This window comes from Canis aureus, chromosome 8 (assembly GCF_053574225.1).
Source record: "Canis aureus isolate CA01 chromosome 8, VMU_Caureus_v.1.0, whole genome shotgun sequence".
Taxonomy (NCBI): Eukaryota; Metazoa; Chordata; class Mammalia; order Carnivora; family Canidae; genus Canis; species Canis aureus.
The window spans coordinates 48859438-48886891 of record NC_135618.1 but is presented as its reverse complement, the minus strand read 5'-3'; the positions used below and the strand labels follow the sequence as shown (position 1 = coordinate 48886891).

The window sequence follows — 27454 nt, the reverse complement described above, 5'->3', positions numbered from 1 at the left end:
CTAAACATAAGTTTGGGACATCTCAAATTTAATATATTCCAAACTAAACTTTCCCCTTTCCTCCTACCACCTCCAGCCTCTGAGGAAAAATAATTCTTTTTATTTAAAATAATTTATTTTTAAAACTTTGGTAAATGGAGCTGTCAGTGTCTTCTGCTTTCTGCCCCCAGTGCCTGCACAGCTTCGGAATGCGTCCTGAATCAGGCCTCTGTTCTCTGCTGTCCCAATCCAGGCCCTTGCTGGTGATCACTGGAAAGCTGGCACAGCCCCCTCACTGGGCCTCCCTCCCCGTCAGCCCTGCCCCACAGACAGAGCCTTGACCCCACACCTGACAGAGCCCCAACACTCCCCGGCTCCTCTGTCCTTAGTGGTGAAAACCTCCTCTCTGGCTGTCATGCAAACCTTCTACTACCTGCCCCCTTTTCTATCCTACCAGAACAGCCACATGTACTGTGGCCACACTCAATTTTCAGGTTTCTTGAAAATGTCTCCAAGTCCTTGTAAGGCTCCATTTAGAATCTGCCCCCTTCTGAGAAGCTCACTCCTGCTCAGTCGGGGTGGTGAGGGTTCCCTCTGGTGGAACGACCAAGGGTTTGTTTAGCCCCCATTATGAGCCAAAGGTTTTTGCAGAAGGAGAAGCAGGCTCCCTGCAGGGAGCCTGATGTGGGACTCGATCCAGGGTCTCCAAGATCACGCCCTGGGCTGAAGGCGGTGCTAAAGCGCTGAGCCAACCGGACTGCCCGCCCCTAGTATTCTAAAGGAGAAAAACTCATGCCTATGTTTGTATAGTAAATATGCGCATATATTTCTTAACCGGGAAAGTTTACGCGCGCGCGTGTCTGTGTGTGTCCCTCCAAACAGTATAGCTGCTCTGGGTGAGGAGTTCTGTAAGTGTACTCCTCTTTGAAAAGGCTGAATTTCCTTGTATTTGGTACAATAATTTTTTCCTTTAAAGTGGAATTACTGATCCCCACTTCTAGTATTTTGAGACTTAGTGAACAAGTTCTTATCCTGTCTACATCCTGTTTTTCTCCCTCCTCTCTCTAAAAAAAAAAAAAAAAAAAAAAAAGGAAACTATCTTGACATTTGAACATTCACTAAGCTTATCATTACATTATGTTATTCTGAGCCTGAAGTAAATAAAATACAGCTCTAATTCCCTGCTCACTGGGTTTCCCAGAGGAGATTCCAGAAGAGAGCACGTGGTGGTGTGACTACTGATGACATAGGCCTTACTTCTGTCTGTTGCCACAGGGCCTTAGCCCTGACGGTTGACACTACTTTGGGCTGTGTCTAATTATTCAAGTTCTTTTTTTTTTTAATTTATTTTTAAATTTTTTATGCAGGACTCAATCCTATTCAAGTTCTTTTATGCTGAAGATTAAAATTCTGGGATGAATAATTCTCAAGGTTTATTTATTTATTTTTATTATTATTTTTAATTCTCAAGGTTTTAAAACAGCAAGACCTGGGGTAATGGGTGACTCAGTCAATTAAGCATCCAATTTTTGATTTCAGCTCAGGTTGTGATCTCAGGGTCGTGAGACCAAGCCCCATGTTTGGCTCCATGCTCAGCAGAGTCTGCTTAAGATTCTCTCTCTCTCTCTCTCCCCCCTTCTGCCCCTCCCCACTCTCTAAAAAAACAAATTAAAAAATAAAAAATATTAAGTCCTATTTTTGAGACCTAAAGAGTTTTCTGGCAAGAAGATGTACACATAGCTCCACCTACTGGATACGAGGGAGGGAATTTTGGTAACTTTTGGGGCTGTCACATCAGAACTTTTTGGTAGGAGCATATGAAGAGGTTCCTGAGCCCTAGACCAACACTGTCATTTTAAAGATGAGGAAAATGACACTCAGAGAATATAAGTGAATTCTGTATAAGGCCAACCACGTAGGAAGTGGGGAACCAGAATAAGCAGACCTGGGCCTTCTGGCTCTTAATCTATAAGATGACAAACTCTTATATAAAGATCTTACTGGAGGTAAACCTTTCAGAAAGTATTTTTTTCATCTTCAAGTGTCTCTTCCCAGGGAACAGCATTTTCTTCCCCCACTCCCCAAAATGATTAATTTGAAAAGAAATTTATTTTAAACCCCAGAAAATCCTACATATGAGGATTGAAAACATACTTTTGAAACTTCTACTTGGAAAAGGGGCTTAACTGTTAAGACAAGCTATCTTTCAGTAATAAAGAACTCTCTTCCCCAAATAATTGGGTAATCTGCAGCCAGATGCCATGTGACCTGAGGCCGACCTGAGAGGAGACACATCACACAGAAGAGATGCTTCCCACGAGGAGACTGCTTTTCGGACACTGAAGAGATAACAGTACAAATAAGCAAGAGCCTGTCACCCATTAGCATTCACCAACCTTTCTAACTTGCTGAGGCTGACTGAGCACATGTGGCGTGAAAGTATCTTGTTTCTGAGGTACAGTCTGGGCTAAGCCTGAGGACAGGGTGGCAGTTGCTGTCTGAGGCTGAGTCTGGATTCCTGCTTGTGCTGGAGTCTAGGAAGCAAATCAAAAAATCAATTTAATTATCAAAATCATACTCAGAATCAAGAGTCTGAATGTGGAGACACCTGGCTGGCTCAGTCGGAAGGATGTGCAACTCTTGATTTCAGGGTCGTGAGTTTGAGCCCCATATTGGGTGTAGAGATTACTAAACACACACACACACACACACACACACACACACATACACACACACATATATATAAATAAAAAAACCTTGGATATGGAATAACTGGTCATGTGGGGATTGTATCTGAAATGGAATAAAATATTTACAGATACATACTTCAATTCATCAACACATAGATTTAAGCCTTAATTCTAAACCAGAGAGTGACACACAGGACCAGTTATTTTCATGTTCTTATTTCTTCAGTGGTTATGATTTCATTTGAAAATTTTGAGAAAAGAGAAAACTGAAATAAAGGCCTGCAGTGGCTCTCCACATACTAGGTCAGGGGTTGTAATAATTGTAATAGCAGCGAAGAAATCTGTGAGGCCCAAACTCCTACTTTGAAGTTACAGGATGTGCTCCCTCTGGGGGCAGTCAGCCACGTGCTGGAGCACACACAGGCCCAGGATAAAACCCAGTTCTTGATCTGACAACATCAACTTTACTGGAACATTTGGTTGGAAAACAAAGGTCGAGAAGATCTATCTTACAGAGTAGAGTAGACTTTCGATTTCACAGACACTGTAAAGGTTCAATAGGGGAATCAGAATTTCTGCACATGCGAAGGGCCTTCGGGTCATCCTTCCTAACCCCAGGGGAATAGGATCACTCCTTTCTGCCATTAAGAGTGTCCGGGGCATCAAAGTTGAGGAACACTGCCACAAACAGTTTCTGTTTACTGGGGCCCTCACACTTTGCTGAAACCTATCAAAATGCATTCCATAAAATAACTTAAGGTCAATATACAGGTTATGGAGGCATTAAAGGAGATTTCATGCCTACCAGAGTTTCATCACCTGTCTTGGCAACATCCTCACTCCTAGGGTTGTGGACACATTTCCCTTAGCTGCCCAATGTGCCTTTGGCATCTTCACCTCACTGGTGTCTTTCAAGAATTACATTTAGGAGGCACCATACAGGAGTGGGTGTAAAAGTGAAAACTCTGCAGTCAGAATTACCCAGCTTGTGGCCCCAGTTTCCCTATCTCAGTATGGATGTTATCACTTAGATCTTCTGGGAGAAGGGACGGCTAAAGGGAGTAAGCCAGTTAAAGTACATGGATGGGATGCCTGGCTGGTTCAGTCAGGAGCATGCGACTCTTGATCTTGGGATCATGAATTCAAGCCCACACTGGGTATGGAGATTACGTAAATAAATTAAGAAATTAAAAAAAAAAACAAAATACTTGATGCTGTGACTTGCACACAAAAAGTACACGGTGACACTGACCTTTTTCATGATCCTGTAACTGGTATTTAAAAATGTTTGCATGTGTGATACTGTGTTCACTAAAGATAAAAGGTATGGAAAGTAGAAAGCACCCCTGTCTTTACCATCAAAAAATGGCCAGCTAGGAACATTTCTGAATTCTATCCTACGCCCCGCACACATCTGCCACTCTGAAGCCCAGTGTGGATGCATTCGTGAGGAAGCATTAGGCAAGTCTCAGCTCTCAGCAGGCTGTAAGGCAAAGGAGTTAGAAGACACACTTCACACCTGGAGTTTGAGGCTGCCTACGGGGAGCTGCACTGAGGTGACGCCGGAGCCCTGGATGGACAGTGGCAGCAGCAGCTGAGCAGTTTGTGTGGTCAGTAAAGCCTGAGGCGGAGTGACAACGGTAGGCGGCGGCTGTCCCTGGGAACTCACGTAAAACTGCGGGACGATGCTCTGCTGCTCCGCCTGGGCCCCAGGGACCTCCTGCTTGATCACCACAGCCTTTTTGGCAACAAGGGTCTGGCCCCCTGTTGAGATGGGCGGGCCTACAGAATGGCTGGCTCCTGGGCCAGGCTGCCTGGAGCTGGAGCAGTCGCTGAGTGAGGTCTCATCCTTGACGGAGGAACCAACGCTGCCATGTTTCTGATCTGACTTGGTGGCGGAAGAGGCTGGGGTGCCGGCCTGGGGTTCTAGGGGTGGCGGCGGTGGCGGCTGCCTCTGCCCTCGCTTTTCAACTTCAAGCTGCATTTTCAGAACTTCCACAAGCTTCTGCTCTTGTTCCAGTTTCCTCTTGAGCTCCTCGATCTGCTTCTCCTTCTCCTGGAGCTTGCGGTCCTTCTCAGCTGCGTCCAGTTCCAGACTTGACAGCGTGCTGCTGGTGGGGCTTGGGCTGTCTTCACTGCCCGTCACTCTCAGCGGGGACGAGCACAGGAACTGTGCTGGAGACATCATGGTCATAATTTCAGTGAAAGTGTCTGCCATGTTTGTGTCCTCAGTACCGAGGCTGGACTGTTCAGAGGGGGATGGTGAGATGGGCAGAGGGGAATTGACGTTCTCAATGTTGCTGGTGCCAGTGGGTGGCAATTCGGCCTTGAAAGAGGAGCCCGAGCTTGTCACAGAGTTGTGTAGTGTTGTTACCGGCAATGCCACGGTGACTTCTGGGTTACTGGTGACGATAGCAGATGCTGGCACAGCCAGGACACTGCCGGCAGCAACGCCACTACTGTTTATTTCCTGGTAGGGTTTCAGGCGTTCGATGAGGTCTGGTTTGGTGCCCGACACTGGAAGACCCCTTAACTTCAGTTCTGTCTTCAGTTCTGATACCTGGAAGTACAAACAAGTCACATCTCTTCTGGCATTGCAACTTCTGACAAATCTATGGGACACTTAGCCTACCTCCGTCAGCTCCCTATTACCACACACAGGCAAGTGGACAGTTTTTCTCCCTAACCCACGTAGACACGCACGGCTACAGACCCTGAGCACTACAAAGGCCAGTGATAAAGCAAGGGCTTTTACAGGGTAATTCCTGTTATGTCTAAGGATTTAAAACCAGCAATCATGATGATAATCGGTACATTCACTGAGTTTACCATGTGCCAGACACTGCTGGAAATGCTTTATTCTTTTAATTGACCTTCAAGGTAGGTGTGGGTATTATTATTAGTATTTTTATTCCTATTTCACAGAGGAGACGGGGGCAGAGAGGTTGACTCATTGTGGTTTGAGCCACCATGGATAACCGAAGGCTGCGCTGGTGTGGAAACCCACACACAGGCTGGCCTTGGAGATCAGATACTTGACTGTTACATTTTCCTGCTTCTCCCACACTTGGCAATGAGCAGGGAGGAAAAAAATCTGCCTCTATAGTCAGAACTGGTTTGATGCCTACACATGCTATATGTTCAAGGAATGAGAATCATTATTGGACATTTTGAAAGAAATTTAATGGACATAAACAGAAGGTACCTCCGTAGAGGTTATCTAATGTTGGTAAAGTTAAAAATCTACTGAAAGCTTACCTACTCATTACTAGACAAATGTGGCAAATCATTTACATTTCTGTGGTACCTGTGGGTGAGTAAACTCTACTTGGAATTATCACCTTTAAGTCATCCAAGCTAGAAGGCAGAGGTCCTGGTTTCCTCACAGGAGCAGATGTATTCTGTCTTGGTGTGTTCGGTGTGGTATTGTTCAGAGCTGAATTCCCAGTGTTGCTATTTTTGTCGTTGAGTGGCCTTCAAAAGAACAAGAAAGTGAGAGTTTATAATGAAATAATTTCTGAATTTGACGTTGTTTCTGCTAACAGTTTGACTGTTAACCCATGAAGAGAAGAAATGCCACCACGGTCAGGGATTGGAAGACTCAGTATTATGAAGATTGCAATCAAATAAGATCTCAGTAAAAAAAATCCCTGCGAGTTTTGTTTATCTGCCTCCTTGGTAGGAATTTTGAAGGTGATTCTCAGTTTTATATGGAAATACAAAGAACCAACAAGGGCGAGAAGCAAAGCAAAGCAAACAAGGCTGGAAGAGTCATACCACCAGATATCAAAATTCATTACAAAGTCAGTTACTAAGATTGTGTGCTAGTACAAGGGCAGAACAACAAATGGAAGAAAACAGAAAACCCAGAAACAGACCCTCACAGAGATAGCTTCTTGAGTTATCACAAGGGAAAGGAAAAAGTAGGAAAAGGGTGGTCCTTACAATAAATGGTGCTTGGCCACACTGGATATTCATACAGGAAAAAAATAGGGCCCTTGACTGACCCCTACCTCACACCATCTCAAAAGCTTAAATGTGAATTATGAAAACAATAAAGCTTAGAAAGCTTAGGATAGTATCTTCATGTCCCTTGGGTAGGCAAAGATTTCTTAAACAGTACACAAAACGCACTAAGATGGACACCTTTAAGAGTGAAGTCAAGCCACAGGAGAAGATACTTATAATACGTATTTCTGACAAGGCCTCATATCTAGAATATACAAAAAAGCCTTACAAATCAGTAAGAAGAAGACAAAACCCAATGGGACAATGGGAAAATCCTGAGCAAGCCTATCACAAGAAAGTATATCCACTTGATCAATAAACGTGTGAACAAGTACTTAGCCTCAATAGATATGAGGAAAACGAAGAAAAGCACAACAAAATAGCACTGTATACTCAGCAGAACTGCAGTATGATGAATAAGACTGTGGATATCAAGTACCCAGGCATCCAAAGCTCTCAATCACAAGGGGAAGTATGAGTTGGCATGACCACTTTGGAGAACTGTTTTAGGCTAACTACTAAAGAAAACTTTCACCTATCTTTTGATCCAGTGGCATTCCTAGAAAGACACATGACAAAGATATACATATGTGAATCAAGAGACACAGGTGAGAATGTTTATTAGGGCAGTATTCATACTAGCCCCAACTGAAAACAACCCAACTCTCCACCAAGATGATGATGGGTGGATCAATTACAGAACACCAAACAGGAGTAAAAATTCACTGCTACTATCTGTACCAGTAAAGATGCACCTCACAAACACAATGTTGAGCAAAAGAAGCCAAACATGTATGTATACTGTAAGATTGCCTTTATATACTGTTCAAAAGCAGGCAAAACTAATCTATGGGATAGAAGTCAGGTAGTCACTGAGAGGGGAAGCAAGGGGGCTTTTTGGAGGTACTGATGATGTTCTATTTCTTGATTTAGGTGGTGGTTATAGAGTTATGTTTACTTTGGCATCAATTTGTGATCATAATCAAGTTATGATTTATGGGCTTCTCCATAACCTATATGTCATTTAAAAAGGTTCTTAAGGGATCCGTGGGTGGCTCAGCGGTTTGGCGCCTGCCTTTGGCCCAGGGTGTGATCCCGGAGTCCTGGGATTGAGTCCCAGGTTGGACTCCCGGCATGGAGCCTGCTTCTCCCTCTGCCTGTGTCTCTGCCTCTCTCTTTCTCTATGTGTATCATGAATAAATAAAATCTTTAAAAATAAAATAAAATAAAAATGTTCTTTAAAAAATGTTGGTGAATTTGTTGTACTGTATTACTCATTTCCCTAAACTCCTTTCCATATCAAAACCAGATCCCTAACTTCTTGCCTCTATGATACTCTTGGCAACAATGGCATTTCCTCTTCTGGGTGGCTGATCTCTATTAGAGCAAGGTCCACCTGACGGTTGATACTGTAGAGCCAATTCCATCAGAGCACCAGGCTTTATTGTTATATAAACCTTGGTGCTGAAGCGAGGAGACTTTGAATTCCTAACGGAATTCAAACAGGAACAAATTCCTAACGGAAACAGGAACCTGAGCCGATGTTGCTTATGGGGAGAGGTCCCCAGTTAGATGAGCTTTGTCAAGTGAGTTTTCAGAAGATCATGTTTGAAGCCATTTCCGGCCCTGATAACAGCTAACTCTTGACGTCCATTTTGGGCACTTTTAAAATCTGCCTAAATTTTGTGGCAGTTAAATACTTTAAGTATTTGAGATACTTGAAGTTTGGATGGAATGACATATGTCTTATGTATCATTTTTTTCCTTTCTAAAAATTCAGTTTTAAAATCTTACATTAGAATTATGAAAACACTTAATGTAAGTCAGTATTTTTCAACCTTATTTTCATTACTTTCCCTACAAGGAGCTTTTTTAGATTTTTTTTTTTCCTCACCAACCTCCCAGGGAAATTTTAATACCACAGATGTACTGCATAATTACCTATGTACTACATGTGTGTCTGTGCTTAAATAAAAAGTGCAAGATTCCTCCCAACCAACTTTGGCTCTCTTGTGAACAATATTATCTCCCTGAGAAGGCACAATGTAAATTTATTATTCTATTCATACAGTATTTTTGGTTGAGATTCTACAATATCCTACTTGTTACTATGATTAACAGTTCAGTGTTTACTTCAGCCTTTGAAATAACAAGTTGATCTGTTTCCTCCCCAAATTGATGGAGAAAGAAAAGGTGGTGTGTGTGGGGGACCTTGATGAATGTGATGACAGAAACACAAGTTCAGAAATACAAAGGAACCTTCCAGGGCCCTCCAGCAGGGTGTGGCCACGCTGTGACCACAGCCCCGTCTCCTACGGTTGCTGCTCTTCCCAAGGTGGCAGGATTCTTATGTTATCAAGTAGAATCCCACTGCCGGGGGTGCTACGAGACTACAGGACCTCCACATTGTTTCCTCTTCTAGAATTTTCGTTAGAAGAAACGCTGTATTAGAAAATAATGTCTCCACTTTCAGGACGTGGACATTAAACACAAGTGATGCTCAGTCTTTGTGTGGTGAACTAATACACGACAATAAGCTACCTTTCCTCCTTGTTCTTTTCATGTGATGCTTTCCTTGGGTGGGTGGCATGGCTGCTGCATTATTGGGAATGTTTATGGAGGAGAGGGGGACTGTAGTCTTAGTGGAAAGAGAAGGTACTCTTAGAGACCAGCTACCCAACACCTCAGATATCCTCCTCCCATCTACAGACCTGCCCCAACAGTCCATTTCACAGATAGCACACACACAAAAATCCTTTTATGGGATTTTCAGTTTAACAGGTTTTCTTGCCTGGAGTAGGGTCAGTAATTTCAGCTCTTCCTGGAGTTACTGGAGGAGGAGGAGGACAATGTCATGTGTTGAGTGTGCTGCTCGATATATCGTAAGGAGTACACGGATGGGAGCCAGGGTTCGCGCTCGCATCCCTGCTGCCTGCGCTGCTCAGAGCATCATAAGGAGCACACAGATGGGAGCGAGGGTTCGAGCTCGCATCCCTGGTGCCTGCTGCCTGAGGGCAGAGGCAGGGGAGGATGCCTCCCTCAGGCCCAGACAAAGCTGTAAAGCGGCGGCAGTTTGCCTCTGATACTTTTCCAATTCTCTTTGGTCTTCCCTGGTTCCCTTCCAATGTCAACATCTCACTCAGGCCTGCTTGCTCTTAAAATAATAACATGCAACACAAATTCTTTCTTCATCACTGTGCCCCGATGTTTTAGATTTAAGTACTTCACAGTAAGGTCTGAATGACTAATAGGTCTAATCTTCTTCGAGATATCAGGGTCTTAAGAGAAAAAAGTGGAATTGATAATTGTTAGCATATGAGAAGAAGTTTCTTAACAGAGGGGCTTTTTAGTGGGTCTTACTCCTTTTCTATTCCTAGAAAATAGGGCTCCCTAGGGAGGAATGCTTAAGCATATGTGTAGAAAGCAGGAGTCAAGTTTACAGATTATAAATTGGGTGGCTTGGTCACCAAAAATATTTTTTATTTTAATGAAATTTTGCATCTTTTTTTAAGAGTTTGAGTTGAATGCAAATATCCCTTTCTGCTAAAAACTGAGGGAAATGAAGGACAAGTCTGCATTTTTATGTTATGCTTCCAGAAAATGCATACTAAGGATGGCTATCTCAAAATTTCCTTTAGCACATCACTAAAATTTGCTATGGATGCCTTGCTATAGATTCAGTCTTGGAAGCTGTTGGAATTCACTTCCTTCTGTCCCTCCCAACTGGACTCAGACTCAGGAAACATGTTCCCTCTCCACAGTTGTTGGTCGCCGAGACCTTAGTTGTCTTTGAAAAATCTCTCATCTGTTCCTTCCTTTCCGTTATCAACACCCTTTCATCTTCTCACATCTACTTTGTTCTGAAAATTGTCTTTCCTGTTTCCAGACTCCCCTTCATTACCAGCAGCAAACATTTCTTTCTCGTGCTTTGATTTCACCACAACAGCCTTCTGAATCACCTACCACATCAAGATTCAAGGCTGCTCATCTGCAAGCTCCTCCAGACAGTGGTTCTACTCACTTTTGTCTTCTACTTTTCTCAAAAGCTAATGACATTCTTTATTCGGGCTATTTTTCTCATCATCCAACAAATAGTCATCGCCCACTCCTTCCTCTGTCCTTGCACCAGGATCATTCTCCTATGTTTGAAAGGGCCCTTCCCTTCTTTCAGGCTCTTTCCCATATAAATATCCCACTTTTTCATAAAGCTTTCCTTGACCACTCCAGCTTCTAAACTTGTCTGCCTGTTTTTTTTTTTAATTAATTAATTTTTTTGAAGATTTATTTATTCATGAGAGACACAGAGAGAGGCAGAGACACAGGCAGAGGGAGAAGCAGGCTCCATGCAGAGAGCCCGATGTGGGACTTGATCTGGGGACTCCAGGATCACACCCTGGGCTGAAGGTGGCGCTAAACCGCTGAGCGGGTTAAACAGGGACCCAGGGATCCCTTTTTTGTTTTTTTTTTTTTAAACTGTTTATAACAGGCTGCACACTTTTTATGCTTTTCTCATAGCACCTGATGCTATCTGGGTGAATAATATGCAAATCTTCCCTGGGGAGTAATTGTGAAAAGTCACTTCTAACTTGAAAGGTCCGGAATGTATTTCTGAGGACAGAAACTGGACCAGAACGCAGGCTGTTTTCACTGGGACCCAGGTAGTCCCCTGTATGCTACACTTTGATGACACTCAACACCAATAAATCACAACATCCAACCTTTAGACACCAGTGGTCCTCATCAGAAGACCACGGTACAAGCCCCCAGCCCGTACTTAAGTGGTGCCGGCAGGATGGTCTGGTAGTTGTAATGCTGCTGCTGCTGGCTCAGGATCTGGAGCTGTAGAAACAACTGCTGCTGCTGGAGCAGGCGGGCGTAGTTGGAGTCCATCTGCGGCTCGCTCTTCTCACCTTTCTGGTCGGGAGGAATGTACTGGTGGTACTTTAGCTTCTTAACGCGGGGCTTGGGCTCTTTGCACTTTTTGCTGCGGTGTTTGTCATTAGGATTCTTGGGATGGCTTTGCTATTTTTGAGAAAGAGAAGAACATTTTAAGGGATGCCATCACAAGCGGCCTATGTCACTGGGTGCCCAAATGATCTGAAATACAGAGGTGGTGCACCCCAGAACCTGGGGCGGCTGCTTGGGAAAGTGACAGTATTAAATACATTTCCAGAGCCAGAGAAGTGTGTACGCTTCCTCTGACCAAGATGTCTGGCTCCTAAGAACTGACCTTCTCCTGCTGCTTTGTTCCCTCAGAGCCAGAGAACAATATTCAGCTCAGCATTATCTATTGGGTTTCAACAAGCAGTCACTTGAGGTGTCACATGTAGACACACTTCTAATGGAATAGAACAGACTATAAAGTTACGTATTCTTTTTTTTAAGCCTTTTTTTAGAGGGGGGTGGGGAGGGGCAGAGAGAGAGAGATGGAGAGAGAGAATCTTAAGAAGGCTCCATGCCCACTGCAGACCTTGATGCAGGGCTCGATCTCATGACCCTAAGATCATGGTCTGAGCCAAAATCAAGAGTCACTTAAGTGACAGAGCCCCCCAGGTGCCTGCCCCTCAAGTTATGTATTTCTAAGGAAAATGTATATCAAATACTGCAATCTCACATTATTAATCAATTCACTGTCATCTGCTTATTGTGCTGTTACTAACAGATTTTTATCCCTGATCTTTCAAAGCGGTTACAATGGATGGAGTCTGGGTTATGGAGGTTGTACCCTGTTATGTAATGATGAAACCATTGACTCGGCTGATCAGGAAGGCACCTATGGAAAGAGGGAGGGGGACAGACACACAGTAACCAGGATGTCTCAGGCTAAATCTGCTATTACCTATTCATTGGCATGTTCTCTCACAACGTGAGGGTGGGGAACAGCTTTCGTCACAGAAAAATCCACAGAACTGTGGGCTGTTTCCTACTGTGTATCTGACTTTTCCCCTGTAGCACAGTCCTAGGATCTCCGATCTGGCCTCTGAATCTCACATTCTCAAACAGTGCCTCCTGCCCTAGAGTCAAAGGAAGGAGACACGAGTGAGGGGAGAAATTTGGAGAGGAGAGATGGGTCACCATCCAAACTGTCTCTGTGCCATCCGTGCCACACGTCTGGGGATAGAGCAGAGGAGGAGAGCTGATGTTATTAGCTCAGCTGCCACATGCCACACTCTGGAATTTCTGGCTCCAGTACTACATGATGGAAGATGGTGAGATACACTTAATGTGCCCCAGAGCCACAGACACTGGGCCGCACAGACACAGAGAGGCTGGAGGAGAAGCAGAGCCTTGTGTGCAGGAGAGTGGAGGCCAGAACAGTGCTAGAGGGTGGATGGAAGTGAGGAACCTGCACCAGGCTAACGGAGCTGCCCTGTGTTCCTGGGGAGGCAAAAAGAAGGCTCACCTGCCCTGCAGGAAGGAGCCTGGACCCTGCCTGGCCTCGTGGCTTCTTCTGCCCTCACTTCCTCATCTGGAAGGTGCTGGGAGGGTTGGCTAGCTCTCTACAGCCCCTTTACACTTCTAAAAGTTTGAAATCAGTGTTCTTCTTTGTTTGGCAAAAGCTGTATCTGAGATGATGACATTATTCCTCTGTCTATCCATGCCCCTGCCCTTTATTTAGCAGTTCTAAATACACTTAAAAAAAAAAAAAACAACTTTACATGTATACTACATATTTGAAAGTTTGATCTTCTGTAGTGTTGATTCACTGAATTATTTGCACCAAGTAAAAAGTAGGGACCAATGCCACCAATCTGCAGCTTATCTGAAGAGCAAACCAAGCTTCAAAAGGGCAAATCTGCTAAATCAAAAACACAGCTGCTTGTCTGAAGCCTTTAACCTGTCATGTAATATATCTGGAATACCACTGAGACTGACCTTGTGTATAAAATCCAAAATTATGTTACCATTAAAGAGATCTGTTTGTGAGGCTCATGACTCCCAAATGCTGTGCTAAAGCAGCTCTATCTTACTGTCCTCCCAGTGTTCCTCTCATCTTGGCAGCCTGGATGGTAGCAGAATTGGGGATTGCTGATAAAATGTATCCTAAAGCCTTTTTGCATGGCTCCAGGAGTTGCATGGAGACCAAATTTTGCACGGTTCTTCCATGACTACAGAACAATAGGGCATTTGTTGAAGGTGGTAGTTTCCAATACTAAGGCGTGATTGAGCAAGTCTGCCTGTGGTTTTGTTTTCAAGGCTTCAGACCAAAAGCCGGGCTGGGGCAATGCAGACTTGTGCCTCTGTGTTCCACGTACAGGGCCACAGACAAACCACCAGTAGAGACCTCAAACCAGCATGTGTGCAGGGAACTCACCTTTACCAGTGCTGGCCCAGGCTTTGCTGAGGACACAGTGTTGGTGGGGAGAACAGGAGCTGTGGACCTGGTGGGGGGCTGATCCGTAGGAGGAGTTTTCAAGAATTCAGGAACTGCTGGGGATACTGGAGTAAACTGGTGGAAAAGGCAGAAAGGGAACAAGTCTGTGAACTCAACGACATAAAATTAGAAAAGCCAGAATTAGAAGGCAATGACCTCATTTTTTTTTAAGTTGACTAGAAAAGAAACAAAAGAAAGATATACTATTATGTCTGAGACCCAGATGTTGGAATAACATGTGTTACCTCGATGGAGCCAATTAGTCTTTGCCCCAACAGCAATGAAAAGCTCAAGCTAAATAAGGTTAGGTTGACTCCACCCTAGTAGTGTTTTCTTAGAAATATGGTCAGAACCACCCTGTTTTGGCAGAAGAAAAGTCCAAGACTCTTGTAAAAATGATCAAAACAATACATAATACTTGTAAGGTTCTCCTGCTGTAGGAATCACAGTAATGATCCTGCTGAATTCAAATGTGATATTTAGCCTTTGTTGCAGGGTCTGATCAGCCTCTATAGCACACCCTAGGCCTGGTAACATTTTGTAAGAAAGCTCCTATTTCCTGGAGGTGCACTCCAAGTACATGTTTTTAAATGTGCTTTCCAGCTTATGTCCCTGTGTCCAGGCCTGAATAGTGCTCTCCTTAACCACTTCCCCCATTTCTCACAGTGAGAGGGCATCTGAAGAATGTATTTTGATTATATCGACTCATTTCACTGATGGTGCACCCTCACACCTAAAGCAAGAAGCTAATTTGTTACCAAGGCCAAACAAGCAACCACCAGACCTCAATTTGGAGTTGTGTATTAACAAAGGAAGTTACCTGCAGAAGGCTCTGATAGCTTTTCTCAACAACCTAATGACCCATTTCCACTAACAGTCTACTTTAGATAGATTTTAAGGATTCATTCACCGGAAAGAGATATTACTATTCTAACAAATCTGATTATTGCTACATGGACTTAACTATTACCAGCCTTATTTTAAGGAAAAAACATCTTCCTTTATCACTTCCACTCCCCAACGCAACTCTCGAATTCATTACGAGAATTAAAGTCAGTTCTTTTGCTGATGTATTTGGGTTTAAGAATAGCACACTGTATTTTCCCTTCTTAAAATAAATGACCTGAGAACTCAGAGGCTATTTAGCAGCAAGAAATATGAAGTTTGGCACATACTAGTTACTCAATAAATATTTGTGTAATGGGTGAATGGAAATTCCTTGTGGCTTTACTCATGCGGGGTGAGACTCTCAAGGCTAGCTGAGACTGTGAATATGTGTGTGGGTGTGCAATGAACTGTGCTTGCTCATGTGGGCACTCTCTCTGAGCTCCCTTTTCCTTTTTGTCACTGATTTCAGCTTTTAAGTAATTATTACTGTCAGCATTGACAATAAAAAGACTTGACTTTTTAAAGATCGCTACATAGTAGCCCCCTTAGCCATGGTTTATTATTCTGCGTTTTCAGTGACCCGTGAGCGTCCGTGGTCCTGAAGCAGATGACCCTTCTCTGACATACGGTCAACGCTATATCACATGCCTATAACGTTCACCTCACTTCATGTCATCACGTAGGCACTGTATCCTCACTATTAACACTACAAGTCAAAGGAGGGCAAGTATAGGATGGTAAGATATTTTGAGAGTGAAAGACTACTTTCACATAACTTTTATTATACTACATTGTTTGAACTGCCCTATTTTATTACTATAGTTAATCTCTTACTGTGCTTAATTTATAAACTGAACTTTACAGTGATTGGTGTATAAAGGAAAAAACAGTATACACAGTGTTGGGTACTATTCATGGTTTCAGGCATCCCCTGGGGGTCTGGGAATGCATCCCCTATGTATAAGGGGAGACTACTGTACTCAATTTCATTCAAACAGAAGTGGAAGAAAGGGACTCTTCGGAGAGTCTTGACACCTGTGTTCCAGGCTGACTTCTGCCCCCAAAAGGCCTTGAGCCAAGCTGCCTCCTCAGTGAACCTCTGACATGAAGTGGAGGGTCATGGTCCACTAACCATTGCTTTAAACGATGTAGTTTTAAGTTATTTGTGTTCCTTTAACTTTGCACATTTTTTGGAAATGAGGATATTTATCTCTGGGTCAATTTTCACACAGGGAGAAATATTCCTTGGCTGTTAATAATTGGCATATGAAGTGGAATCACATACTTGAATATATACATTTATATATGATAAATAAATATATTTCCTCGCACATAAATTCTAACCTGGCAAGCTATTTTACCAGTCCAGCCCCCACTGACTGATATGATAGCTATGATGCATTTGAGTAGTTAGTGTTAATAATCTGAAAAACAATCCAGAAGCATGAATGTGGTATCAATTATGTTTGAAAATGTTTCTCCTATATTTCTAGACCTTGTCTAATTGACTTCAGCCTTGAATACTGATACTCTCATCTTATTAGCTCTTTTCATATTTCAGTGTGACTTTGCTACCCAGAAAACCACAGATCCCACTGTAACATAGGAATAACCCAAATGAGATACAGTGATTATTAACATTACTTAATCTGAAGATAAATTCTGGTAAAAAGGGAGAAATGGCTAAACTCTTATTTACATTTTGCCAGTGTTTTTTATGTGCCTTAGAAACAACCCCTCAAACAATCTTACATCCTATCTAGATGTTGGGATCCCAGTGGCTAGAGTAACAACAACGACAAAAGTCTAAGATCTAAATATCAGTACTTCTGAAACGACAGTATTCCAAAAGGTATAAAAAGAATATCCAGGCCATAAAGGATACTTACTATACTTATTTTGTTCCACAGTAAAGTGAGCGATATGTTAAAATCTTAAAAGAATGCTTTAAATGTTTAAATTTCCACTGAGACCTAAGTTCACCTTTTGTACTTTCAAAATTTAATCTCAAAATGATTCAGAATCTTTTCTCCAAGGAAACAAAAGAGCTGCAAACTTTGTTTTATTGGATCTGACCACTGTTCCCAAGCTACAGGTCTCATGACCTCCAATTCAACTGTCATCACGACACCATGACAAGAAAAGTCAGAAAAACATTGTTATCTAATGATGAATATTGAGGCTTTAAATAAAACTGAAAAAGCAAGCCCTCTGAACCTTAAAGATTGACTTTTCACTTCTTAGAAATTGCTAAGGGAAAGTTCTGCTACAAAAGAAAAAAATAAGTCTGAGTAAATGTTTAAGCTGATTAAAATTTTACAATGTATCAGGTGTCTGCCCTGGTTCCTTGCATACACTTGTCAAGGACCAATCACTGTTCTTTGGTAAGTTCTTTTTTTATTAGATTTCTTTATGCGATCTAGAGGGGCAGAAACTAGATATTTAAAAATAAAGCTTTTTTTTGTACTGTAGATTTTAAAACTAAAATAAATGTGTTTTTAATTTAGGATGCAGCAGCAATCTTAATTAAGATGGGACTATGCAAATAAGAAATTCAAAATGCAATTATTCTTTAAATATTGTTTCCATATTCTGATCCCCAAATAAAATGAACACTAGTCAATGAATAAGTTGAATACAGATAAAAAACACATGCTTTGTTGTGTATGTAATAGATGGATATTTTATGTTAATTCTACTTTTGTTAAAATATATCACTTAGCACTGACCGCTCTGTTTATACAATGCATAGTTAAAAGTTTAGGCATTTCATTTTTAGTACCAGGAGTTGAACATTACTCTTTTGGCAATATCTGGTGGATATTTAGCTGGCACAAGATGACTTGATTAGTAGTGAGGATTTGCATGTATCCCTTATTTAAAAAACTGATTATTTTTAAAAAGTTGTGGTAAAAAATATCTAATAAAAGTCACCATTTAAACCATACAGTGGTTTAAAGCATATAGTTCTATGGCATTAAGTGCATTCTCGCTGTTCTGTAACTCTCACCAACACCCATCCAGAACTTTTTCATCTTCCCAAACTAATATTCTCTATCCATTAAACAAGTCTCCATCCTTGTCTCCCACCAGCTCCTGGCAACCACTATGTACTCTATGTATGAGTTTGACTATTCTGGGTACCTCAAAAGAGTGGAATCATACAACATTTTTCCTTTTGTTTATTTCACTTAGTGTAATGTCCTCAAGGTTCATCCATGTTGTAGTGTGGGTCAGAATCTCCTTCCTTTTTAAGGCTGAATCATATTTTATTGTATGTATATACCATATTTTGTTTATCCATTCATTTGTCACTGGACAAAAGGGATGCTTCTACCTTTGGCTGTTGTGGCTAATGCTGTTATTGAACATGGCTGTACAAATACCTGTGCCAGTCCCTTCTTTCAATTCTTTTAGGCAAATACCCAGAAGTGGAATTTCTGGATCACAGGGTAATTCTAGTTTTAGCTTTTTGAGAGAAGTACTATACTATTCTCTATAGTGATGCCACAAGGATTCCAATTTCTTCACATCCTTACCAACATTTCTTAATTTTTGTTCTTTGGAAAATAGCCATACTAATGGTGTAAGGTGGTATCTCATTGTGGTTTTGATTTGCATTTCTCTAGTGATTAGTGCTGTTAAGCATCTTTTCATGTGGTTACTGGGTATCTGTTTATCTTCTTTTTCCTTTCTTTCTCTTTCTTTTTTCTTTTCTTTTCCCTCCCTCCCTCCCCTCTCTTTCTTTAATTTTTTAAGGGGTAAGGGACAGAAGGAGAGAGAATCTCAAGCAGGCTCCACACTCAATGTGGAGCCCTGATGTGAGACTCGATATTATGAACATGAAATCACAAACTGAGCCAAAATCAAGAGTCAGACACTTAACTGAGCCACCCAGGTGCCCCGTTTCTTTCTTTCTCTTTTTTTAAAGATTTTATTTATTTATTTATTTATTTATTTATTTATTTATTTATTCATTCATTCATTCATTCATTCATTCATTTGAGAGAGAGAGAGCACACGAGCGTGAGTGGAGGCAGGGAGGCAGAGAGAGAGAGAGAGAGAGAGGAAGAGGCAGGCTCCTCACTGACCTGGGAGCCCAACTCGGGGCTCAATCTCAGGACCCCAGGATCCTGACCTGAACCAAAGGCAGACACTTAACTGACTGAACCACCCAGGTGCCCTTATCTTCTTTAGACAAATGTCCATTCTTGTCCTTCACCCCTTTTTAAATCAGGTTACTTATTTTTCTGTTGACTTGTGGGAGTTGTGTATATATTCTAGGTATTAACCCCTTATCAGATATGTGATTTGCAGATATTTTCTCCCATTCCATGGGCTGCCTTTTACTGTTATTAATGTCCTTTGATGCAAAAAAGTTTTTCATTTTGATAAAGCCTAATTATTTTTTCTTTTATTGCCTTGGTGTCACATCCAAGAAACCATTGCCAAACCCAGCGTCTTGAAGCTTTCCTATGTCTTCTAGGAGTTTTATAGTTTTAGGTCTTAGTCAAAATGACTATTGAGGCCAGAATGTGGAAGCAAAGTAGGTATTAGAATTACTATTATTCATTTTTGGTAACTGAGTTATGGTATTTGCATAGACTGTACAGTTGAAGAAATAATGTTATGTATGTATTCCTTAAATTACATAAGTAACAGTCATCATGATGAGTCATAAAAGGATGACAGAGGATGCTGTGCTGGAAAAGGGTCTTAGGAAGAATCTCCAACTGTTGTCTTAATAAAAACAAAGTCATTGGTTCAAACCTTGTGCAGGCCAGACAGACGTTCTCTTGATGACATCTACCCCAGGTAACACATGTGAAGCAAGCAGCTCAGTGCCTGGCCCAAAGGAGTGCTCAGCATATGTTGGCCAGTACTTTTTATCCCTCATCTCAATTATATTTGATAAACTTTGACTTATTTATAAACTTGGTTTATTCTGTCCAATGTACACTTCAGACACTCCCCTACTGGTCACAGGAGAATGGAGGTCAGAACTAGGATAGAACGTGACCTCATGTTAATGCTGGAAACCAGCTCAAAATCGAAGCATGAATAGTAGCAGTGTCCTTTTGGTATGTAAGTTATAAGAAGCAAGATCAGGTTACAGTACAAACTAGAGCCAGTATCTTGGATACCCTAATTCAGGCCTTTACTGATAAGCATTTGTAATAAAAGTTAGTCTAATTTTGATCATGTTATGTATGTGTACATGGATTACCTGTTAGACCTTGCTCTTCCTCTTGGTTATCTTAAACCTAAGGTCTCTATTATTTGGAAAAGGTCATGTACCTGAAGGTTGCTTGACACAATGGGAAAAAAGTGCACCAAGTTCCCCTAACCCTGTCTTCATGAAAGTACACTGAGTACCTGAGCCACAGGGTCCCCGTCAGCACTACTTCCAATTCACCACAGGGATTGTCCCTATAGCACAGACTGAAGATGAACACAGATCCTGCCAGGTCACGCTTACAGTTAAGCATGTGGGTGCTTAAAATAAATGATGAATTAAATGGCTTAAGAAATTGCTGAGAGGACAGCCCCGGTCGTGCAGTGGTTTGGTGCTGCCTGCAGCCTGGGGTGTGATCCTGGAGACCCGGGATCGAGTCCCACATCGGGCTCCCTGCACGGAGCCTGCTTCTCCCTCTGCCTGTGTCCCTGCCCCTCTCTCTCTGTGTCTATGAATAAATAAATAAAATCTTAAAAAAAAAAAAAAAAAGAAATTGCTGAGAGAAAAAAAAGTCCTGCGATTAAAAGCACCAGTGAAGCAGCTCCTGCTGCCCACATGTGGCTAGCTGTTTTTAATTTTCTGCAGCTTTTCCATTGTTCAAGAGGTGCTTAGGCATAAAATAAGCTAAGCTCCAATATGTGATGTGTGTTCCATTAATGTTCTGGCAAATTCCTTTCCAGCTGTACTTTGATCAGAATTGAAAAGAAAAAAGTCCAGGGAAAGGCAGTGTTAGTCTCTTAACAGACCACACAGAAATACATATTTCAAGAATAATTCTGGGGGGAGGTGAAATGTACATTTTGAAGGAAGTATATGGTAGTGTATTATACTGTCCATGATGTGAAGTCATTAGAATTTTAGCACTGCGATTGGAAGAAAAGAGCCTGGAAAATCTGTTCCTTACCTAAATATTATATGTTAATTTTTTTTTGGTAGGGAATATAATTTTTATTTGAATACTTTCCTAAAGGACTCAATCCTCTCTATTTGTGAGTTCTAAAAAAGAATTCAGGAGACAGTGTGTCACAATACATTTTGGAATAAAGCAAGCCATAAAGATATCTTGAACCAAATTTTAAGTAATTATCTCAAATATAACTTCTAAAGAAATGAAAAATTCCCTGCATTGGCTCTGAACTCTGTATTAGGCCAAAAAAAAAAAAAAATGAACAGGGAAATTAGAAAATTGTGTTTAAGCCATGGAATTAAATGTGCAGCATGAAATGATGACTAATTAGCATATGAAAAACCTTGGTTCAGGCAAACAAGAAGCAAAGCAAAATCGATGACAGTTACTCCAATAGTGATCTGTGAACCCGTTAGCTGCCAGCAATGGATGTGTTGCTACCGGACTACCTTTTTTTTTTTAATTTAAGTAAGCTCTGCACCCAACACGGGGCTTAAACTCACAGGCTCTATGACTGAGCCAGCCAGGTGTCCCACTACCCCACTGTCTTGTTTTTTGCAAGAGGATTTAGTCCACAATGCACTGGAAATCAAACAAACATAAAAAATAAAACACAGGTTAGTCTTTCACTACAGGCAATTTGAGGACCACTAGTCCATGGTAACTAAATTCACCATTAAACTCTTCTATTGAATTGACAATGACCAAGTCATTGAACAAACACTAGATAGCAGTGAAAATAATTAAAGTACAAAATGTGCCAAAACAAACTCTAGTTATCATTTCTAGATGACATTAAAATTCCCAAGGCTTTACAGGCATCACAAGGTTTGCCTGTGCAGTTGATTACAGGACCAAAACCCAAAACCTACATCATACCTATAATCCTCCTCAAGGATCGTCTTCTTCAGCATCAATACAGCACAATTAATAGGAAGATGCTTCTTTAATTGCATGAATAAAAGTGTAATAATGTGAATCTTTGTCAGATTACAAATACTAACACACTTAATACAAGGGAATTTCATACAGTTTAAGAAGATCTCAAGGTAAATGGCACAGAAATTATTTAACTAATTAAATAATTTTTTAATTATTTATTGAGGCAAGCTGGCCCTAGCTAGGTTTTAGGTTCTCTTCCCTGAACATGTAAGGAGGCACTGAACCACTCTCTGAAGTGGGTCTTTTGCTGCAGGCCTGTCGACAGATAAAAAGCAGGCTGTCAGTGCACGCAGCAGGCAGAACCGGTGCTCCAGCAACATTAGTGTCATAAAAACTAGTGTTTAAGTTCTGGATGGCCCAGGGCTTTGTGTGCATTGCACTGGTAATAAACAGACCATGTTTATGCTTCAAGAAACACGGCTAGTCCTTTTTACCCCAAGGGCTTTGGAAATGTCAGCCCACTGGGAGGGACTCCCTCTGGTTAAAGTTTTTCACCTGTAAACTTAGCTGGAGACCAAGTTTCAAGAGCAAAGTGAAAAACCTAATACAAGCAATACAGGGCAACTGAAATTGCCAATATCCTACACCACAGGGAACTATCATGATACCACTACCAGGGAGATGGCTGATGTGACAAAAATCCCATTACTGAGAAAGTGAAGGCCACACTAATGGCTGTCTGGTATCCTGACCTACCCAGAGACCAACCAACCAAAATGCTAAGAAGAACTGGTTTTTGATGGTATTTACTTCATACTTGACATTCTTTTTAGCCCTATTTTTAAAGCTCAAAACCAGGGTGCAGCAAATATGTGAGAACACTGTAGGAGCTGGACTCCCTTGCTCTCGTTTTCTGCCTTCTTAGACCTCAGACCCTGGGCAGGTCGCCGACCTCACCTTCTTCCAGACCAGGTTCCAGCCTAGTCAAGAGGCCAGTCACTCTTGCCCTGAAAGTCTGACAGGAGAATATGAACTTAGCTACCCACTCAACCTCTGATGAATCTAAGCTGGAGAGGCTCTAATTGCATGTGGAAGAACACAACAGACTGCTTCTACAAGCCTGGCACTGGTCACTGCTTGTGATGCTCAACTGTGGCACATGCGTTTTATACCAGGACCTGTGCTAGATGCAGAACACAAGGTGTGTGCACGCACATATGCACACACACTAAAGTAGCTCTTCTCCTCTAAGGGTCAAAGTCCTTCTACTCACGGGCTTACATTTTATTTAGGTGGAGGCAGACACAATAAGCAAATAAATTAGTGTGTTTCAGGTCATGGTGGTCAAGGCAATAGAGAACATAGTGCTGAGAGACCTAGTCCCTAACCAACAGATATTCATGAATGAGAAGAAATGCTGAAAGAAAATATGCAAACATTTTTAATCCCCAAATTTCTGTACCTCTCTGAACCCAGGCCTCTGCTGTAAAGGCTGAGCTAGACAGTTGCTAAATTCCTTCCCAACTTAAAGATTCTATGAGCCTGGGCTTTAGCAAGAACATTTTCTTCTGAATTTAACCAACTCCATTAAGTAGTTCAACAGCTTTGACTGTAAGGTAACTAAATAGTATTAAAACTTCAGTAAGGCAAGAACACGCTAAGGAGGTAAAAAACGAACTAGCCTAAGAGTTCTTATATAACCAAAAGAAACAGGAACACCCACTGAAAAATAAGAATTGAGAATTTTTAATGCAATTATCAAAAAGTATTTGTTAGATTCCTTCACAGGCGCTGTATTTTTCACTTCCCAACACAATCTGAGATGTGATAGGTGCTCAATAAATACTTGTTGAACAAATGAATTCAATCTAACCAAAATTAAGGAGTCAATTAAAATTTTCCAATCTCCAAACAGTGTGCAAGGTTTAAAGTGATGGTATTACTTACTTGTGGGAAAGACAGTAACTTTGTTTTTTACCTAACAAAGGACCAAATCCACTTCAAAATCTGATAATTATTCAAAGAGATGATCAGACAAGCACCCAACAAAGTATGTATAAGAACAATATATGCAGCAAATATGTGAAAATATAGGAGGGGCTCTTACTGTGCTTGTAACAGTGAAAAATAGAGACAAGTCTAGATAACCCACAATACAGAATTGGTTAAAAGATAAACTTAGCTACCTATTAAAAATGATATATATATATATATATAAATATAAATATATATACAAAGACCACTACTATGATTATGATTAAGGTATGAAAGTGACTTAGACATAAGAGTTCCTGCATGACCCAGCAGTTCCACTCCTAGGTAAATACCCAAGAGAACTGAAAACACATGTTCACGTAAAAACTTGTCCAAACTCATTCAAAGCACCATTATTTGTAACAGCCACATGTCTGGAAGTACAGCTCAGGAGTAGAACATGTGACTTCATAACAGCCAAATGCCCAAACCAAGTGATGAACAGATACAGAAAATAAGGTATATCAATGGAGTATTATTCAGTCATAACAAAGAATTATGTCCTAATATAGGCTTTAACATGGATGAACCTTAAAATCATACTGTATAAGAGAAGCCAATCACTAAAAATCACATATTGTATGATTCCAATTCCATTTATATAATATGTCCAGAACAGGCAGATCCAGAGACAGAAGCAGACTGATGGTGGCCTAGGACTGGTGGAGGGGATACTGGGGAATGATTGTAATGGGTATGGGCTTCTTTTTTGGGATGATGAAAATGTTCTAGAATCAGATAGTGGTGATAGTTGCATAGTTCTGTGACTATGCTAACAACCACTGAACTAGACATTCTAAAAGGGTGATTTTCCCAGTGTCATGTTTTACAGAAATAGAAAAATCCATCCTAATATTCATATGGAATCTCAAGTAGCCAAAAGTAGTCTTAAGGGCAGCCTGGGTGGCTCAGTGGTTTAGCGCCGCCTTCAGCCCAGGGCATGATCCTGGAGACCTGGGATCCAGTCCCATTTCGGGTTCCCTGCATGGAGCCTGCTCCTCCCTCTGCGTGTCTCTGCCTCTCTCTGTGTCTCTTGTGAATAAATAAATAAAATCTTAAAAAAAAAAAAAAAAAAGAACAAAGTTGGAGGTCTCACACTTCTTGATTTCAAAATTTATTACAAAGTGATAGTAATCAAAACAGTGTGGTCCTGGCATGAAGAAAAACACATAAGCTAATTAAACAGAATACAGAGTCCTTAAATTATTATGCATATGGTCAAATGATCTTCAACAGAAGTGCCAAGACCATTTAATAGGGAAAGGACTGTCTTTTCAACAAATGATGCTGGGAAAACCGGATATCCACATGCAAAAGAATAAAGATGGATCCTTATTTATACCAAATACAAAAATTAAAATGGAATAAAGACCTAAATATAAGGCAAAAACACATAAATATAAAATAATACATAAATAAGTATTTTTTAATAAAAAATAAATATAAAAACCTAGGAGAAAACACAGAGAAAAAGCTTCATGACACTGGACTTGGCCATGATTTCTTAGTAGAATACCTAAAGCACAGGTGACAAACCCAAAAACAGACAAATGGTACTATACTGAACTTAAAAACTGTGCTTCCAAGGACACTATCAGTAGAGGGAAAATGCAACATAACAGGAGAAAATATTTGCTAATCATGTATTTCTAAAGGGGTTAATATCCAGAATATATAAAGAACTCCTACAACTCAACAGCTAAAAAACAGATAATCTGATTAAAGATGGGCAAAGGACTCAAATAGACATATCTCCATATACAAATGGCCAACAAAGATATGAAAAGATGCTTAACATCACAGTAATCACTGGAGAAAGGCTAATCGAAACCACAATGAGCTATGAACTCACACCACTAGAATGGCTACTATCAAAAGAATATAAATTAATAAGTGTTGGTGAGGATGTGCTGAAATTGAAATCCTTGCATGTTGTTGGTAGGAGTGTGAAATGTACAACCATTATGGAGAACAGTATGGAGGTTCCTTAATAATTAAAAACAGAATTACCATATGATCCATCAATCCCACTTCTGGGTATGTGCCCAAAAAAACTGAAAGCAGGGTTTTGAAGAGATATTTCCAAACCCACGTACTTAGCATATTACTCACAACAGCCAAGACACGGAAGCAACCCAATATCCACTGATGAATGGATAAACAAAACATGCTATAATGGAATATTATTCAGTCTTAAAACAGCCTTATCACATGCTACAACCTGAACAAACCTTGAAGACATTATGTTAAGTGACATAAGCCAATCACAAAAAGGCAAATATTGTATGATTCCATTTATGAGATCCCTAAAGTAGCTAAATTCATATGTATGTATTTATATATGTACTTATTTAAATTCCAGTATAGTTAACATGAAATGTTATGTTAATTTCAGGGGTACAATACAGTGATTCAATAATTCTTTACTTGACTCCGTGCTCATCATGTTAAGTGTCCTCTTTAATCCCCATCACTCAGTTCACCCATCCCCCCACCCTAAAGTAGTCAAATTCTTAGAAATGGAAGTGGAACAGTGATTGCCAAGGCCTGGAGAAAGGGGTTGGGGGATGCTGTTTAATGGGTACAGTTTCAATTTTGCAAGACAAAAAAGTTCTGGAGATCTGTTGCACAACAATGAGAATGTACTTAACACTACTGAGCTGAACATTTAAAAATGGTTAAGATGGGAAGAAAAAGAGGGGGATATATTTTATAGTATGTGAATTAAATCCCCAACAAAAGTTATGAGAAAAATTTTTAAAAAGCGAGTTACATAGCCATTTGTAAAATAAAAATACGGATATAAAATTCAAATAAAATGTAAGAATCTACTGAAACAAGTTAACGTGTTTGTATCACAGGTGAAAAAAAATCTCTATTTTCCCACAATTTTAGACTTTTCTTTTGGAAGAAGAAGAAATATAATTACCCTGATACATAAAAAACAAGTCTCAAAACTGTCTCTGTTTAGGGGTAGAAACAAGAAAGGTGATACCTGAGCTGGAGTGTTTGTGGTCACAGGAGACGGCGATTCGCTAACTTTTGGCTCACTTGGGGACGCGGCTGACCCCTGCGACTCCTGGCTGGCTGGCTGGTCTGGAGACAAAGCATCACTGCTGTCTTCATCAAATGAGAAATCGCCCTGAGTCTGAGGATAGTCCTCCTTCCCAACGCCTAAAGAAAGAAACGATTTTCAACTTATCTTGGCCTTAGAATACCAAGCTTAAAATGATAAAGGAGAAACATTGTTTATTACAAGAATGTAAGAAGCTGGTTTAAAAAAATTTTTGAACATAATGTACTTCCCAGAGGAAGAACACACCACTACCTATGATGAATACTTGGGGGAAAAAAGTCAGACCTGAATCATATCAAGCCTTTGTATCCAACTATCAGTTGCAGCAAGTACAGAAGACAAGAAAAGTTTTTAGTGACACTGGGAATGCTAATGCATT

At 40.9% G+C, this 27454-nt stretch overlaps 1 protein-coding gene across 10 annotated transcripts in view; it reads right to left on the bottom strand.

Annotated features, from left to right (window-relative positions):
- MRTFB (myocardin related transcription factor B) overlaps positions 1-27454 on the bottom strand; it is a 210150-nt gene that overhangs the window by 33688 nt on the left and 149008 nt on the right. For 8 of the 10 annotated variants that reach the window (XM_077906690.1, XM_077906697.1, XM_077906688.1 and 5 more), the window contains 6 exons: positions 26995-27173; positions 13993-14127; positions 11452-11699; positions 6011-6143; positions 4189-5229; positions 2376-2513 (listed from right to left, as the gene is read on the bottom strand). In XM_077906690.1, coding sequence (XP_077762816.1) covers positions 2376-2513; positions 4189-5229; positions 6011-6143; positions 11452-11699; positions 13993-14127; positions 26995-27173 — 1874 coding nt within the window. The remainder of the gene's footprint in view (positions 1-2375; positions 2514-4188; positions 5230-6010; positions 6144-11451; positions 11700-13992; positions 14128-26994; positions 27174-27454) is intronic. The other 2 variants (XM_077906695.1, XM_077906696.1) reach the window with 1 other exon arrangement.